Genomic DNA, 19177 nt, shown 5'->3' with positions numbered 1-19177 from the left:
ATTTGCCAAGAAGCCTTCATTTTATTGTTAATCGTGTTAATGATCACCTGAGAATCAGACTTGATAATTACATTCAAAAAGCCTCTGCTTAAACACAATTTCAACCCATGTAGCATGGCATTTGCCTCTGCAAAATTATTGGTGCATTGGCCATAATACTCAGCAAAAGCAACAATAAAGGATCCCTAATGATCTCTAATAACATCACCACCTCCAGCACTTCCTGGGTTTCCTTTACAACAACCATCAATGTTCAGCTTTAGCCAGCCAAAATCGGGTTTGCACCATTTAATCAGTTGGCTACTAATTAGCTGTTTTGCATTCTCCACCGCTATGCATATATCATTCCAACGCAAGGGAAATTGTACTCTAGGAAATTGACTGTTCAGTAGCATAATCATGGACCTGCAAATCTGCATAATTATAGCTCTTCCGGACATATATAAGTTCTCAAATCTGGCTGCACACCTACTTTTCCATATCTCCCAGCATACAATGGATGATAGACATTGTAGGATCACTGCATGGATTCCATTCTTTGCCTTAGTTAGCCACCAAGACATGATCAATTGCCTAATGTCTCCTTGTCTTATTATAATACCACGACTCTGAGCAAAAAAGAACTACACATGTTTTCTAATATAACTCTCACAAAATAGGTGCATGATGGTCTCTTCCTTGTGACTATTACAACACGAGCACTTTGATGGTAAGATCAATTTGAATCTCTTGAGGCCTTCATTAGTTGGGATTCTATTCTGTAGCATGAAGAAAGAAATTTTGAAAGGAAGTTTCTTCTGCCAAATCATAGTAGTAGTGAATGAAGTATTCCTCTGTCTCCTCAACATCTGCCAAGCAGAATAACAAGTGAAGTCTCCCTTAGGTTCAATCATCCATGTTGGCTTATCCTCCCTTCCAATATTGATACCAATCTCCAAAATGTCATTAACAATATTGTGAGGAAGGACATTCCTGAGCGTATTGGAATTCCACTTCCCATCCTCAAAGAAATAGTTCACGTGGAGTTTCCTAGGGGCTTTAGGGAATTGGATGAACTTGGCCAGGGCACCCTTACCGGACTAATTATCCCACCAGAAGGATATCCTACCTACCCCAATTTTTCAAAGGATATGTTTTTCAGCATTTCTTTAATCTCTATTTAACTGTTGCAGTTGCGAGATTGGCCATAGGACCACTACCTGGCAATATGATGTAGCCTTTTACAATACTTAGCACTCAAAAAAACATTCAAGAGACTCTGATCAGTTCTGAAGTTCCACCATTTCTTAGCAGAGAAGACATTTGCGAAATCCGATAGTGATCTAAAGCCAGCCCCATCTTCAAGAATAGGGAAACAGAGATCACTCCATTTTTTTCAGTAGAATTTATTTTTGATGTCATCCTTTCCCCAGAAAAAATTAGCTAGGATCTTCTCTATTTGTGAAAGAACAGTTTTAGGAGGATAAAGAACAGAAAGCAAGTGAAGAGGAAGAGATTGCAATACTGATTAAATGAGTACTGCTTTCCCACCATAAGATAGGAACTTCCCTTGCCATCCTTGCGGTCTATTGGAAACTTTAGCTTCTTCCTCAAGTATAGGACACTCCAAGTATTGTTGAGGTTTTGTTTTTAAGATGAAATAGTCTTAAAATGAGGGTGAATGGGAAATGGAGGGAAAATGAAAATTTTGAGTAAAATTTTAAGTTTTTCCCTCTTGACAATGAGACATTGTCCCATATTGGAAGAGGAAAAGATTTTTGGTGGGTATATAATAATTGCTCTTCTTGTAGCTCTTAAAAAGTTAAGAAGAAAGCAAGCCTCGCGCCGTCGTCGTCGTCGCTCTCTCGGCTAGGCTTCGGCTACAGCTACGGCTACGGCTTCGGCTTCGGCTTCGGCTTCGGATTCGGATTTGGATTTGGATTTAGTCAAATGATCGATTGATTGATTAATTTTTTGGACCAAATTTATTTGTTAATAGTAAATATTAACGTAAGATTATCCGCATTTGTAACGGATATTTTCCAATCCGTGTATTGACCACCAGGCAGCCACCTAATGCTCTTCCCACCATGAATGTGCTTGCTCCACAAACAAGTGCTTGCTCCACAAACAAGCTAATGCTTGCTCCACCATGGAGGGTGGACGATTGTTCTTCTTCAACACTGGCTGCTATATATATGTGCAGCAGCTGTTGAAGAAAGACACACACAATACACAAGACACAAAACTGAAATCGCTCAACAGATTTGGCTATACATTGCACTCCTTCCTCTCAGCATTTCCATACGATTTTTTGAGTTTCTACTCCTTTGTTCTGCATTATTTTAACTTCAAACAAAGCAACTGTAAGTGTGATTTGCTACCGAACTTTGTGTTCACTGAAACACTGGGGTTTGAAGTACCGCTACACCAGTGTGTGATTCGTTCTATCCTGGGAGAAAATAATCCATTACCTTGGGTACTAGGAGGGGATTAAATTCCTTAAGGAAACACTGTGAATTTAGTGGGCTCGAATTAATTACTGTTTCATTACGATAACTTATATTTTGCAGAATTATTATTTACAAATACAACAATATTGGCGGGACTAACAGTCTTAAGGAATTTAATATTTATTTCTGTATTTGTGTTATTCTTATTATTCTGCAAACTAAAACCTTTGTGGTTTTGTGTACTCCCGTTTTGGAGAGTAAAGCCTTCGTAGCGTTTTGTTGGAGATTAAAATCTACGTGATTTTCACTCCAGTTTGAAAACGTTTATTAAACGTTTGTTTGTGTCATTCTTTTACAGAAAAAATGACGACTGAAAGTGAAAATCAAGCTATTCCGACGGTGACTGCCAACGCATCGACAAACTGAACACCGGCATTGGCACTGGTAGAAAAACCCGAAAAAATTTTTGGGATTGATTTCAAGCGCTGGCAGCAGAAGATGTTCTTCTACTTAACTACGTTATGTCTACAGAAGTTCATCAAGGAAGATGTTCCTGATCTGCCAGATAAAACTCTAGAGAATGAACGCTTTATCGTGATTGAAGCGTGGAAACATTCTGATTTTTTATGCAAGAATTATATTCTTAGCGGACTGGATGATAATCTGTATAATGTATACAGTGGCGTGGAGACGTCAAAAGAATTGTGGAATGCGCTTGAAAAGAAATATAAAACTGAAGATGCCGGGATGAAGAAATTCGTTGCCGCAAAATTTTTGGACTACAAAATGGTAGATAGCAAATCTGTTATTACCCAAGTCCAGGAATTGCAAGTGATTATTCATGATCTACTTGCTGAAGGTCTTGTCATCAATGAAGCATTCCAAGAAGCAGCAATGATTGAGAAGTTGCCTCCGTTGTGGAAGGACTTCAAAAATTATTTGAAATACAAACGAAAGGAAATGTCCCTTGAAGATCTCATTGTTCGGTTGAGAATCGAAGAGGACAATAAAGCTGCTGAAAGGAGAGGCCGTGGAAATTCAACAATAATGGGAGCAAATATTGTTGAAGATAACAAAAAGAGGAAGAAGGCTTCTGGTCCGAAATACAACCCAAGCAAGAAGCGGTTCAGTGAAAACTGCTACAACTGTGAAAAAAACGGACACATATCTACGGAGTGTCGTGCTCCGAAGAAAGACAAGAAAAAAGATCAAGCAAACATGGTAGTAAATCATAATGATGTTGATAACTTGTGTGCCATGCTTTCTGAATATAACTTGGTGGGAAATCCTAAACTGTGGTGGTTTGATTCAGGAGCCACTCGCCATGTTTGTGCAGTTAGAGAAGCTTTTGCTACTTATGCTCCTGCTGGACCCGGAGAGACAGTTTATATGGGAAATGCTTTAGCAGCAAAAGTTAAAGGATATGGGAAGATATTTCTGAAAATAACTTTTGGCAAGGTCATGACTTTGAACAATGTCCTTCATGTTTCCGAAATGAGAAAGAATTTAGTCTCTACTGGACTTCTTGTTAAGCACGGTTTTAAGTGCATTTTTGTGTCCAACAAGGTTGTCATAAGTAAGAATGAAATATTTGTAGGAAAAGGTTACCTCACCGGGGGCCTTTTCAATCTAAATGTAATGGTTGTGGAAAACAATAATAATATTTCAGCTTTTTCTTACTTACTTGAGTCAAATGATTTATGGCATGTACGTTTGGGTCATGTCAATTATAAAACCTTGCGGAAAATGATTAACTTGGAAGTACTGCCTAAGTTTGAATGCGAAAAATTAAAATGTCAAACATGTGTGAAATCTAAGTATGTTAAACATCCTTATAAGTCAGTTGAAAGGAATTCAAATCCTTTAGACTTAATTCACACAGATATTTGTGACATGAAGTCAATACCATCTCGCGGTGGAAAGAAGTATTTCATAACTTTTATTGACGATAGTACTCGATATTGCTATGTTTACTTACTGAATAGTAAAGATGAAGCAATAGACGCATTCAGGCAATACAAAAATGAAGTTGAAACGCAACTTAACAAGAAAGTAAAAATGATAAGAAGTGATAAGGGTGGTGAATATGAATCTCCTTTTGAAGAAATATGTTTAGAATATGGAATTATTCATCAAACAACAGCCCCTTACACTCCCCAATCTAATGGGATTGCGGAAAGAAAGAATCACATATTAAAGGAGATGATGAACGCGTTGTTGATAAGTTCTGGTTTGCCACAGAACTTGTTGGGGGAAGCCATTCTTACGGCTAATCGAATATTAAATCGAGTGCCCCATAGCAAAACACAATCCATTCCATATGCAAAATGGAAAGGAAGGAAGCCCAACTTGAATTATTTTAAAGTGTGGGGGTGTTTGGCAAAAGTGCAAGTTCCTAAACCCAAAAGGGTAAAGATAGGACCAAAAACCGTTGATTGTGTTTTCATAGGATATGCGACAAATAGTAAAGCATATCGATTTCTAATTCATAAATCAGAAAATCCCGATATTCATAATAATACGGTTATAGAATAAGATAATGCTGAGTTCTTTGAAAATATATATCCATATAAAAAGGAATGTGAGTCATTTGTTGAAGGATCTAAACGACCTCGGGAAGAAACAAAAGAAAGTACATGTAATCAGGAGGATCCAAGACGTAGTAAACGTCAAAGAACTTCTACTTCATTTGGACCAGATTTTGTGACTTTCTTATTGGAGAATGAGCCTCAAATATTTAAAGAAGCTATGACTTCTTCGAAATCATTGTTTTGGAAAGAGGCAGTCAATAGTGAAATAGAATCCATATTGAACAACCATACATGGGAATTGGTTGATCTTCCTCTTGGAAATAAACCTTTGGGTTCTAAATGGATTTTTAAGAGAAAAATCAAAGATGATGGCACTATTGATAAATTCAAGGCAAGACTCGTAGTCAAAGGGTATAGACAACGAGAAGGTCTAGACTACTTTGATACATACTCTCCGGTTACAAGAATTACGTCCATACGGATGTTAGTAGCATTAGCTGCAGTGTATGGTCTTAAAATTCATCAAATGGATGTTAAGACGGCCTTCTTAAATGGAGAGTTGGAGGAAGAAATTTACATGGAACAACCTGAAGGGTTTGTGATTCCAGGTAAAGAAAAGAAGGTAAATAGACTTGTTAAGTCTCTTTACAGACTAAAACAAGCACACAAACAATGGCATGCAAAATTTGACCAAACAATGTTGTCAAATGGTTTTGAGGTAAATGAATGTGATAAATGTGTGTACATTAAAAATGTTCCAAATCACATAGTCATTGTTTGCCTATATATGGATGATATGCTGGTAATGAGTAATGACATTGCCAACATAAATGCTACTAAGCGTATGCTCAATAGCAAGTTTGATATGAAAGACTTGGGAGTTGCTGATTTAATTCTGGGAATTAAGATCCATAAGACTCCTCAAGGTCTGGCATTATCACAATCTCATTATATTAAGACAATACTTGAAAAATTCAAGCACTTGGGCTTTAAAGTTGCAAAAACTCCAATTGACGTGAATCTTGCATTAGCAAAGAATAAAGGCCAAAGCATATCACAATTGGATTATGCTCGTGTATTGGGATGCTTAATGTATATCATGAATTGTACACGATCAGATATAGCTTGTGCTATAAGTAAACTGAGTCAATATACGAGCAATCTAGGCCAATCTTATTGGATGGCAATGAAACGAGTTTTGGAATATTTAGAACATACCCAGAACTTTGACTTGCACTACAGTAAATTCCCTGCGGTGATTGAGGGATACTGTGATGCAAATTGGATCACCGGTTCAACTGATTCTAAGTCCACGAGTGGATATGTATTCACTATTGGTGGAGGAGCGGTATCTTGAAAGTCGTCCAAACAAACATGTATTGCCCGCTCTACAATGGAGGCTGAATTCATAGCCTTAGATAAAGCCGGTGAAGAAGCTGAATGGCTCCCGAAATTTCTTGGAAGATATTCCATTTTGGCCCAAACCGTTGGCACCAATATGCATACATTGTGATAGTCAAGCGGCAATTGGAAGGGCTGGGAGCGTTATGTATAACGGTAAATCTCGTCATATACGACGAAGACATAAAACCGTTAGGCAATTACTCTCTAGAGGAATTATCACGATTGACTATGTAAAGTCAAGTGATAATGTGTCAGATCCACTTACAAAAGGCCTAACTAGAGAGGTAGTTGAGAAATCATCAAGGGGAATGGGGCTATGGCCGAGAACAAGTCATTGTGGCGGTAACTCTACCTAGAAGACTGGAGATCCCAAGATCTAGGTTCAAGGAGATCAAACAAAGTCATTAATGATGGTTCAACATTGTCAAATAAAATTTTAGTCCGTTCTCGTGATGAGACAATGTTCAGTACCAAGGATAAAGCATTAAGGCTTTTTAATGATTTTTAAATTTGATACGGGGTATATTAAATAGTGTATCTACAGTATGTCACGTTTAGGAATCACCTATATAAGTGTGAAGTATTAGCCGCTTCAAGGAGAACTTTGTAAGGCCAGTTCTCTACGCACTTATGAAATCAGGCGGTGTTCATGGCTGAAACGAACACAACAATGAGAACCAAAGACGGTTAAGGGTTGATTGTGTGACTTATGGTTGTCTAGGTATACACCAAAGATCGACGGTTCAAAGATATCAAATCTACCGATTGACCGAGTATATCCGATATAAGTTTACTACGAAAAGTTCAAAGGAAAACCTACTTATCCAGATGCGATTAATCCTTGCTTGCAAATCACACAGTTTTTCCATGCATACTTCCGTGATATAGCCATTCCTCATTCATGTGGGGGATTGTTGAGGTTTTGTTTTTAAGATGAAATAGTCTTAAAATGAGGGTGAATGGGAAATTGAGGGAAAACAAAATTTTTGAGTAAAATTTTAAGTTTCCCCCTCTTGACAATGAGACATTGTCTCATATTGGAAGATAAAAAGATTTTTGGTGGGTAAATATATAATTGCTCTTCTTGTAGCTCTTAAAGAGTTAAGAAGAAAGCAAGCCTCGCGCCGTCGTCGTCGTCGCTCGCTCGGCTCGGCTTCGGCTTCGGATTCGGATTCAGATTTGGATTTGGTCAAATGATCGATTGATTGATTAATTTTTTGGACCAAATTTATTTGTTAATAGTAAATATTAACGTAAGATTATCCGCATTTGTAACGGATATTTTTCAATCCGTGTATTGACCACCAGGCAACCGCCTAATGCTCTTCCCACCATGAATGTGCTTGCTCCACAAACAAGTGCTTGCTCCACAAACAAGCTAATGCTTGCTCCACCATGGAGGGTGGACGATTGTTCTTCTTCAACACTGGCTGCTATATATATGTGCAGCAGCTGTTGAAGAAAGACACACACAATACACAAGACACAAAACGCTCAACTTTGGCTATACATTGCACTCCTTCCTCTCAGCATTTCCATACGATTTTCTGAGTTTCTACTCCTTTGTTCTGTATTGTTTTAACTTCAAACAAAGCAACTGTAAGTGTGATTTGCTACCGAACTTTGTGTTCGCTGAAACACTGGGGTTTGAAGTACCGCTACACCAGTGTGTGATTCGTTCTATCTTGGGAGGAAATAATCCATTACCTTGGGTATTAGGAGGGGATTAAATTCCTTAAGGAAACACTGTGAATTCGGTGTGCTCGAATTAATTACTGTTTCATTACGATAACTTATATTTTATAGAATTATTATTTACAAATACACTAATATTGGCGGGACTAACAAGTATTGCATCGGGAACTGAAGTTGAGAAAAACCAGTAATATCCTCCGCTTTATTGAAGACGAGATCATGGGGTTTTCAGATTGAACTTAGATGGCTAAATAATCCACACAATGAAAAATGGGCAATGTTCAATTCAAACAGTAGCTCGTAGAATGGCGACTTCAGCCAACAGCCACGCATTAACAATTACAAAGTACCATAAATTCCCAATTCTAAAAACCTATAGCCAATTAAGCTAATCAAACTGCTTATAGGTGAACATTCAAATTACTTATAAATCATGTGCTAATAATTAAAAATTAGCCAAAAATTACAAGTTTCTCGCCCCAAATTTATGACTTTTTACCAAAAGCATCAACTCTTTATTATCAACAACTCCACTTATTATCCGTTTCAGCAATATCATAAAAGTTCTTCCACAACATTAATAATTACCTACATGAACATACAAAAAACCAAAGTTCTTCCAAAATATTACCTACATAAACGTACAATAACATAAAAGTTCTTCCACGATATTAATAATAATTACAAGGCGCCATTGATGGCAAAGCCGAAGCTCAGTAATTTTAATCAAACATGAACATACAATAACCAAATAAACGGTCACATTATATCAGTGTCTTTCAAGTTTCTTTCATGTTTTTTTTTTTTAATTACAAAACTAAACGAAGTCTCTAAGCATATAAACATACTCATATTTCCTCGATAGTGCTTCTCATGCTGGACATTGATTTCATGATTTTCTTTTTTCCTTTTTTTCATTTTGAATCAAAGTAGTACTAGTGATTTATCCTAGGGAAGCACCTAAATTCCAAATTTTCAGCTGATGTCGGAATCATCAAAGTCATCTTGAAAGGAATTGAAGAAATCAGCGTCAGCGAGACGGAGGTGGTCGGAACCTAATAAAGGACCTTCACCGAAAATCTCGAGAGCCTCCACGTCATCAATGTCCATCGCCATTGTTGATCCTTGATCCTCTAGGTCCGCCAGGTAATCCACCGTCATTGGCTTCATCGTCGCCGGAAACTTCTTCCCGGAATTCTCCCTTTGTAGATGCTCTGTGAATCGCCGCAAATATTGGAACCTTCGAGAGATTACAGAACGATAGGGGCAGATATTTATACTTGGAGAATCGCGTCGATTTAGACTCAAGAATGGAAGACTCCACGTTTTTTTGTTTTTCAGAGACAAAAAAAGGAAAAAAAGAGGACGAAATAGTATAGAAATGTTAGAAATATATTATATTATAAATTTTTATTTAATACTTCGTTGTAAATAATCTTCGAAAAAAGAAAAAGAAAAAAGAGGAGCGTCATAGTACAGGAAAATATAGTTACTTTATTAGCAAAATTATCCTCCGAAGAAGTACTGTGTCTCACTTTATAGGACATGATTTGGAGTATGATGATTAATTATTATTATTTTTTTTTAATGTAAATTGAGATGTAAAATCTTCAAAAATTGTCAGTGAAATTTATGTATTCAAAAAATAGATAAAAGAATAATAATTTTTAAAAAATTTATAAAAAATCACGCTAAATGAAAACTTCTTTTTACTCTTTAAATAGTAATTGTGTCACGTAAAGGAGCGAGTACAAGTTTTGGAGTTAAAACAACAAGATTTAATGATTTCTTGATTAAAATATATACCAATTGGAGGCTATACAACAATTGGTACTCTCTATGTTCATGTTATTTTTATTCCGTTTGTTTAAAAATCGTAAATGACATATATTTTTGTATTTTAAAATAATTTATTTTAAAATTTTATTTTATTCTTAATAATATATATTTTTACCCGCACAAAAATAACATGACATATTTGAAATCACAAGTTTCAAATATTCTTATTTCACTTTTAGACGTTCTGCCTAGTGTGTATAAAATGAAATGTCACGAGTCATACTGATACAGAGAGTAAAATTATATAATATTGTATTATTTGTGCATAGTATAGTTTCTACTGAAATTCATACACTAAGCAAAATATTTTTCTATTTCAATTTTCAACATGTAAATGCTTTGAGACTACTAATTACTCCTTACTTAGAAAATTTCTAAAGTTAGATTGACTTCTTGTTTGGCGTAGTTGTAGAGGCGAAATCAGGATAAAAAATTTATGAGTTCTAAACTAGCAGTCGAACCCATAACTTGTTTAGTTTCTGGGTTAACAATTAAATAATTATATATATATTTATTAATTTTTAATATAAATATATAGTTTAAATAAAAGCTACTAGCTCCACCATGCTTAGTTGTTGTTGTAAATTGACTTCTTTTGTTTAAAAGGTCTATTCACAGTGACATTGATATAGTTATTCCGTTAGGCAAAGATCACTCTTAGCCCACCGTTTTCATTCGGTAGCCGTAAACGTGTATAAATTTTATATATTTTTTATAAATATATATATATATTCTCCGGCTATTATTGTAAAAGCAAACTATACAGTATCATTTTTACATTGTTTTAATATTGCGTGTAGTAACATTTAATCATCAATGGAGCTCATCACAAATTTATAGGAAAAATAGTGAAAGAAAAATTGAAACTCTCTTTAAAGTAGTAGAAACTTTTGAAAAAGCTTTATTCTCCATGTAAATTCTAAAACTTTCTGTTCTTTTTATAGTTTTTTTTTTTCTAACTGAAACAGACTTTATTCTTGAAATACTATACTGTATATTTGAGGATAATGTCAGTGAGTAATGTTAGCCAATGGAATAGAGTGTATCATCAATGAAGACCACTAAGAGTAGTGGTCTTCTTCTTCTTCACCTATTACCCTCTCAACTCTCAAACCCCAACAATCATTCTCTCCTTCTTTTCTTCCCTCAACAACCCAATTCTTTAAACAAACTCACTGCTACAAATTCACTGTCTACTCATATTCTTTCTCAGCCTCTTCACCTCTGCAAGTCTAGCAAGTGGGACTCAAATGCTGAGTCTATCAAGAACCTGAATTTTGGTAAAGTTTGGGATTTTGAAGATGAGGAAGAGGAGGAGTTTTATGGGGATGAAATCTTGGACCAAGGAGCTCAAGTTTTAGAGGAATATATTGATAGTATTTGGATTTTTAAGGTACCATTTTTACTGCTTCTCCCTTTTATTCTTCAGTTAGAATTCCATGCTATAAGCTTGAATTCCATTTCTTTGCTGTAAAGTTTGTTCCTTTTTTTCCTCCTTTATGCATGTTTGGGCACTTGAATTTTGGATTTTCTGCTTAAAGTTTGGATCTTTTGGGATGGATATGGAGTTTTGACACTTTTTGGTACTTTAATTTGAATTTTTAAGGACAAACAAGAATACTATTGGTTGAGCTGACCAGCTACATTACTGTTTTTTTAATAAATGAATTCAGATTCTAGTGTAAAATGATGCCTTGGATAATGCTGATTGATTTTGGTTATTAGATGCATAAACTTGGCTTTAAATTGAGTAAATTAGTATGATGTTTCGTTGAAATGCATAAGTGGTACTCTTGAGTTCAAAATTGTTGGAGTACATGATGCTAAATTAGTGAAGGGTAGTGGTTACTTGGAAGACAATCTTGAGTTCATAGTTAGATTATTCCAAAGAATTTTCTATCTTCTCCTCAATATTTGAAGAAGCTATCTAAAAATCGACTACATTCCAAGATTTTCATTATGAACGTTGGAAATCCTTGACAGACTTAGACAAATTGCATATTCTACACATATTTCAACTGCAATAGTTGAATCCTTTGGAAAACATTTCCCACGATAAACACAATACTGTCATGTTAGCTCTTCCTTTTGTGCCTAAGCAGATTATATCACATAAAATATCTTGAACGGAGTAGAGTACGATGTCACTTGTCATGGAATTCACTGATCATCAGTCAACACAATGGTGCGGAAGCTCACCGCTTATGTGTTAAAACTCTCTATGTACATCAGAATTCTTTGCTAAAACTGCTAGGATCTCTACAACCAGTCTTTTGCATAGGTGGTCATGATAATGCTTGTCAAGAGGAATAGGCTGAGAATGAAATTTGAGGACAAGAGAGAATTATCAAGACTCAAGACCTAGCTTTATTTAGTTTAGCTCTGAACCAGGGTCAAACTGTGACACTAGTTCGTCCTTAAAGAAAAAAGAGCAGCTTGGTGCACTAAGCTCCCGCGGGGTCCGGACCACAAGGGTCTATTATATGCAGCCTTACCCTACATTTCTGCAAGAGGATCTTTCCGCGGCTCGAACCCGTGACCTCCTAGTTCGTCCTTCAGCATTGAAAAAATATCCGCTGCACATCTAATTATTCTTCTTGAGATCCTTCCTTAATGGATATCTCATGCACTAATCTAACCACAGTACTAATACCAGGGTTGAGGCTTCAGACTAGAAAGGCTCTTTGATTCTGATAATATTCTTCTTGCTTCAGAAAGCTTTTTCTTGTTTCTTTCTTCCAATGTTCTTGTTTGATTAGTTGAACCTTGTCACTTTGTTCAACTGCCAAATCTGATGTTTTCTGAATAAAAATCAACTGTAAAATGGTTCGCTAATATATGACCGCGTGAATAATCTTTACCTATAGCTCCCCTGGAATCAAGGAAATTTCCTACGCTCTCAACCAGATCACATTTGCTTTTCTTTTGCATATATTGCTGCTTCAGCGGTAATTCGGATACACACTATTAAATGATAAGAAAGAAGAGATCTGGGAAATGTATTGTTTGATTATCCTCTCAACCATGTTGGATTTTAAATAGCATTTACTTGTCATGCCATTTCCTGGGCATCATCATAAAATGGTGCAGAAGCTCACCTCTTACATCTTCAATTCCTTACGGACATCAAATTCTTTGCTAAGGCTGCTCTGACGCAACTTCCATTCAGTGAATAATAGATGTCCACAATTGGTCTTTTATGTGGGTGTTCATGATAGCATCTTTCCAGGGCAAAGGTTGAGGAAAAAAGAAAATTAGTCAGCGAATTATCAAATTAGTCCAAGGCATAAACAAATGGCTATTTCTCACATAGCTATAAATCTGTATTAATCTTTTAAGAGCTCTGTCTGATCTATATTTTCTTCTATCCTTTCAGTAGCTTTCTTGTCGCTATAATTTCAGTAGAGTTCCTGAGTGTAACTATCTAACTTGGCCTAGTCTTCATTTCCTCATTCTAAAAACATTGGTGCTCAACAGAAAGAATGAGAGCCACATGTTCAAGTGTCATTAGACAAACTCCATTTGACAATAATTACTCTTGCTAAAATGTTCTCCGACAGAAAATTGAACTTGGGCAGATATGTTTTTGTCAAATAACTTACAAGTTAGCATTCTTGGGCAGTGCAGGTTTTCTGGTCCTATGGTTGGGCGCTTCCACCAATTCTAATAGCATTGCTGATAACAGGAGGTCCTAAAGCTTTTCTTATGGCATTAGCCATTCCCCTTGGACAATCCACATTTTCTTTTGCAATCCAAAAGATGTTGGATGCGACGCAAAACAAACCAAGGCGCAAGAGTAAAACTAAGAAGAGACAGCGTGCCCCCACCTCAAACAAGACAAACTTTGGGAGAAGAGGAGGAAGCCCCAAGACACGAAGGAGAAAGCCAAGTTATCAACCATGGGCGTCCAAAAATGGCGTCTCAGCTAATAATAATGATGAGCGCGAGGTATCTAGATATGGAGGCTGGGATGAACTTGATCAAGTAAGTGAGTCTACTAGTACTGGTTCATTTGAAAGTTCAGCTCAATCATCAGTTGGAACATCAAAGATGAATGTGGAAAAGGGTAAGTTAAGTAAACCAGAAGCGAAAAGAGATATGCCCCTATTGTTAAGGTTGTTGATTGCCATTTTCCCATTCTTGGCTTCATGAACTAAGTTACTATAATATATGGGCAGCTTAATTTGAGTTTGCATAGGCAAAGATGAGACTGAATATTGCACAAAAGATTGAATACAGGGTAAAGGACATCTATAGAATAAACATGAGCAGTTTTTTTATTTTATTTTATGAAGTTTCCCTTTTTATATTTCTCTTCATTGAAGAATTTATATTTAAGTTATAATGATCATATTCTGAATACTTCAAAAAACCCTCAAAAAGCATTCAACAGCTCTCGACTTATAACGATGTAATTAGCACAATATTTTACTTGACCTACATAACTTTGCCAGAGCTAATAATCATTTACTCCCTCCGTTTCAATTTGAATGACACACTTTCCTTATTAGTCTGTTAAAAAAAAGAATGACACATTTATATATTTAGAAACAATTTAACTTTAAACTTTTCATTTTACCCACTTTACCCCAAGTGAGAAGCTTTTATAGCCACACAAATAATATGGCCCAACAAAGCTTTTGACCCTTAAGTTTGTAAGACCACATATTTCAAAAGTCTTTTTTTTCCTTAAACTTTGTGCTATGTCCAAACTATATCATCTAAATTGAAACGGAGGGAGTATGATTTAATCAATTATTTTATTATTTTCCGTTTCTAAAGCTTGGTTATTCATGTTAGTTTAAAGTAATTAGTGAATAGGGTAAAAAAAAAATTAATAGAGTAATGCATGACATTAGATGAAGTGGGCTTGGCATTCTAAAGCTTGGTTATTCATGTTAGTTTAAAGTAATTAGTGAATAGGGTAAAAAAAAAATTAATAGAGTAATGCATGACATTAGATGAAGTGGGCTTGGCAAAAAAAGTGGTGGTTTAATTGGAGCAGCCCATTAGGCATTTGTTGGGCTTGAAGGACACCAACCCGTTATCCTTCCACTGCACAAAGCGGGAACTATTCGTTGCTCTGTGAAACCAGCCATGTGACCCAACTCTGTGCTTGGACAGGGCAGGCTGGAGATTAGCCCACCAAACCCTACCATCTGAGGGCAACCCAACATTCCACCACATTAATGCCCCTATTTGGGTTACAAGCCCTCATTACTGAGCTCGGCATTTGGTTATCTCTCGCATGTACTTAAAAAGTAGTAGAATTTCTCGCTTATAGCGATGTGGGAGGAATCTTTCATTTCAGTTTCTAAAGGGAATGTTGTTAATAATAAATGTAATACTGCACTTCTGTGTCTAACTAGTGTGTTTACGTTCTCTAAACTAACCACTGCTAACGGGTAACCATGCGAATACTGCATACAATTTTCTACCATAATAGTAATAGTTACCGGCAGAGCGGTAAATAATTTACTTGGTGAAATATACTAGTGAAACTTAGAATGTCGTTAAATTTGTGCACTAAAAACCAATTAAAGGTCTAATTTCTTTTTACGTTATTATACTTGATGTTCATGAGATCGATAGATAGAGAATGATTTATATTCAGTCCAAATCTTTTTTTGAGGGTTTATCGGTATTCATATCAGGGCCCATTTAAGGGAAAACGGTCCTTAACACAGTGGCGTATCCACATTATGCCAAGGCGATCACCATTCGACGAAAAATTATACTGCATATATAAATTAAATACTACTTTATATGGCTATATATTATATTTTGAACACCCTTATCATAGTTGAGTGAGGCAGCCCAGCGGTCCAGGGTGTTCAGAGTAGTATGTTATTCACGGGTTCAAAATTATATGCCCATTTTATTTGCCAAGATTAAACGGAGACCAACGCGTGTATGATCTATTTGCTTCTTTTTCAATCTATTTTTTTAAAATAAAATAATTATTAAGACTTTAAATTTATATAAAGACAAACAACTAATCTTAAAAATATTTTTTTTAATTAAGAGTTATTTCTTAAACAAATTTTATAATTTAAAAGTCAAGCTCTACAAAAATTTCTTCAACAAAAACTCTCTAAAGAATACGACCACAACCCTTCTCGACTCTCTCTTTCCTTTAGTTTTATGCTTACTTTTATTATTAAAAGTTCTATTGTTGTGTTTTTATGTTAATTTTGATTTATAAAATTATAGTTCGATTACAAGTATTTTTATTGTTTAACTAAATGTTGCTTAGTATGGTTTTAAAAATTTTGGTACACCATTCATCGACAAAAAAATTTGTTGACTTGTTTAAAGTTTGAACACTCTTCGCAAAATTTCTGACTACGCCACTGCCCTAATACCAGTGGGGATCCAGAATTCTCATCAAGGGGTGTCAAAATATAAATAATTAGATATATCGAAAAGTCAAGGGGAGTCAACGCATAACAAATATACATAAAATAAAAAGGTTTATCTACCAAAATAGTGTAATTTTTCGGCGAAAGGGTGTTGCTTGACACCCCTTGCTTCAAGGTGGCCCCACCACTACCTAACACGACTTTTCAAGCTCACGTCTCGAAATCTAGACCTTTAACCCTTGTTGGTTAGTCCAAATCGTTGATTGAACATAAAGGTTGAGGAAAAATTAATGAAACGGTGAAAGAAAAGAGGATTTTGCAACATCATTCAGGGGAAGGATTTTCAACTAATATTCAACACTTAGCTTCTAAGAAAATTTGTAAATGCTATGGCACAAACATGAAGCGTGATGGAGTTCAAAAGAATATGGCATTTGCATAGATAATTCGTATATGGAATATATGTTAATTGTTTTATTCTCCTAATCTTCGAAATCTGCCGGCGATAGTTGGGTATGTTCAAATAACTGGAGTCAGGTTACTTATCAACAGTCAAATTGATCATTTTGACAATAAATCAACTTTGGAAAATTAATCTAAAAAAATGAATATTAAATAATAGGTGTCGGTTAATTTGAATACCTTGACATGTTTTTCGGTTTTGTCACACTTCAATCAATCATGTAAATATGTAATCACATTTATCCTTTGTCTATCAAGTTACTCAGTATCTATGCTAGTAAAAATTCTAATGGAATAATCAAAGTACATATAAGTCCACCCAAACACTACCTTTTTCAAAAGAAATTTAATGATCACATTTACTGGACGTTATGTATATCCCCTTGGAACTTGGAAGGAAAGATACAAGTATGGCTCTAGGGTAAGGCAGGTGAACCCTTGTCTTAGCCCCTCCCCCCCAAAAAAATATAAAGTACTACTACTATACTATTATATAATATACGAAAAATGATCAAAAATGCTGCTAACGTATCGAAAAAAGCTAAAATATCCTTCATTAATCTTTTGGTCTAAAAATAGCCGCACCGTTTAGGCAAGTATATTAAGAGTAATATAATATGACAAGCCAAAAGCATTTGGATGAATCCTCACGTGCTGTTGAAAGGGCAACATAAGACATTTGTATCTTATGTATCCTTGAAAATAAGATAATCTTTATTTTTTAATCTTGGCTCCTCTCTTGGATGTATTCTTATTCCAGGTAAAATTTAAGGATCAATTGAAGAAGGAAAAAATCGTGTAGCAGAACCCAAAATATAATATTTCTTTAAAAATTGGTAGGTAGGATTGGTAGAGTTAATGTGATATTTTTTTCTCACTAAATTAAATAATATATTTATTTTCTCATCAATTCTATTTTTTCCCCTATATATATATAGTCTTTCATATTTCTTAAGATTTTAATTTCTAGTTTTAACCCTGATTCTCTATATTAACTTTGATTGATTCATTCTTCAGAAAATAAGTTATTTTGGTAATAAATACCCTAGGCAAGTGTAATGACCCAACCGGTTATTTTAACTTTTAGAACTCCGTTCCTTAAAATAAAACTTTCTGTAGGTACTTTTAATGATTTATGATTTGTGGGGATGGTTGGTTCGTGATTTGAAAGTGTTTGGGTTGAAATCGGCACACTTTGTTCCTTAAGTTGGCTTTAAAAGGCTAAGTTTGACTTCGATCAACATTTTGAGAAAACGACCCCAGAATAGAATTTTGACGATTCCAATAGCTCCGTATGGTGATTTTGGATTTAGGAGAATGTTCAAAATTTTATTTAGAAGTCCGTAGTTAAATTAGGCTTGAAATGGCTAAAACAAGAATTTAAGTTTGGAAGTTTGACCGGGGAGTTGATTTTTTGATACCGGAGTCAGAATCCAAGTCTGAAAATTTTCATAGCTTCGTTATGTCATTTATGACTTGTGTGCAAAAATTTGAGATCAATCGGACTTGATTTGATAGGTTTCGGTACCTAATGTAAAAGTTGGAAATCTTAAGTTTCATTAAGCTTGAATTGGAGGATGATTCATAGTTTTAGCGTTGTTTGGTGTGATTTGAAGGTCCGACTAAGTTCGTATGATGTATTGGGACTTGTTGGTATATTTGGTTGAGGTCTCGAGGGGCTCGGGTGAGTTTCGGACGACTAACAGATCACTTTTGGCCTTTGGGAGACTGCTGATAGCTGCTGGTATTTTCTTCTGATTTCCTTATACGCGATCGCGTAAGTTGGTCTGCGATCGCGTAGAGTAATTTGGGCAGAGGTGAATTTGTTCTACGCGATCGCGTGAATGGGGTTGCGATCGCGTAGGCTTATGTTGGGCAGCTGGAAATTTATTCTCTGCGATCGCGTGGACACGTCCGCGATCGCGTAGGTTAGGCCAGCTTGTGCATCGCGATCGCGTGTCGTTGTTTGTGATAGCGTAGGGGAAACTGGGCCACGTGTTTGTGCTACGCGATCGCATAGAGTCAGAACCTTGTGCATCGCGATCGCGTGAGACTTTATATGATCGCATAGGGTTATTTTCTAGGCAGTAAAATTTGTGCTACGCGATCACGTGAGAAAGTTCGCGATCGCGTAGAAGAAATCATTGGCCAGAGAGTTTAAGTTCTGAAAATGGGACTTCGTCCCATTTTCCATTTTTAACAATTTGGAGCTCGGATTTGGACGATATTTGGGAGATTTTCAGAGAAAATAATGGGGTAAGTATTCTTAACTCAATATTGATTAAATTACCCGAATCCATCACTGTTTTTATCATTTCATTGGTGAATTAAGTTGGAAAAAGTTTGAAAACCCTCTTGGATAGATTTGAGGATTTGAGGGCCGAATTGTTATCGGAATTTAGTGATTTTGGTAAGGGTAGACTCATGGTTGAGTGAGCGTTCATATTCCGTA

General features: G+C 35.8%; 1 protein-coding gene across 1 annotated transcript; it reads left to right on the top strand.

Moving 5' to 3' along the window:
- The first annotated feature begins 10892 nt into the window (after positions 1 to 10892).
- Positions 10893 to 14164, top strand: LOC107798747 (uncharacterized). The gene is made up of 2 exons (XM_016621781.2): positions 10893 to 11294; positions 13529 to 14164. The coding sequence occupies exons 1-2, from the start codon at positions 10953 to 10955 to the stop codon at positions 14051 to 14053; spliced, it is 867 nt and encodes a 288-aa protein (XP_016477267.1). The 5' UTR covers positions 10893 to 10952; the 3' UTR covers positions 14054 to 14164.
- Positions 14165 to 19177: the final 5013 nt, after the last annotated feature.

This window comes from Nicotiana tabacum, chromosome 14, assembly GCF_000715075.1.
Source record: "Nicotiana tabacum cultivar K326 chromosome 14, ASM71507v2, whole genome shotgun sequence".
In the NCBI taxonomy this organism is placed as follows: domain Eukaryota; kingdom Viridiplantae; phylum Streptophyta; class Magnoliopsida; order Solanales; family Solanaceae; genus Nicotiana; species Nicotiana tabacum.
This window is presented reverse-complemented; position numbering and strand designations above follow the sequence as displayed.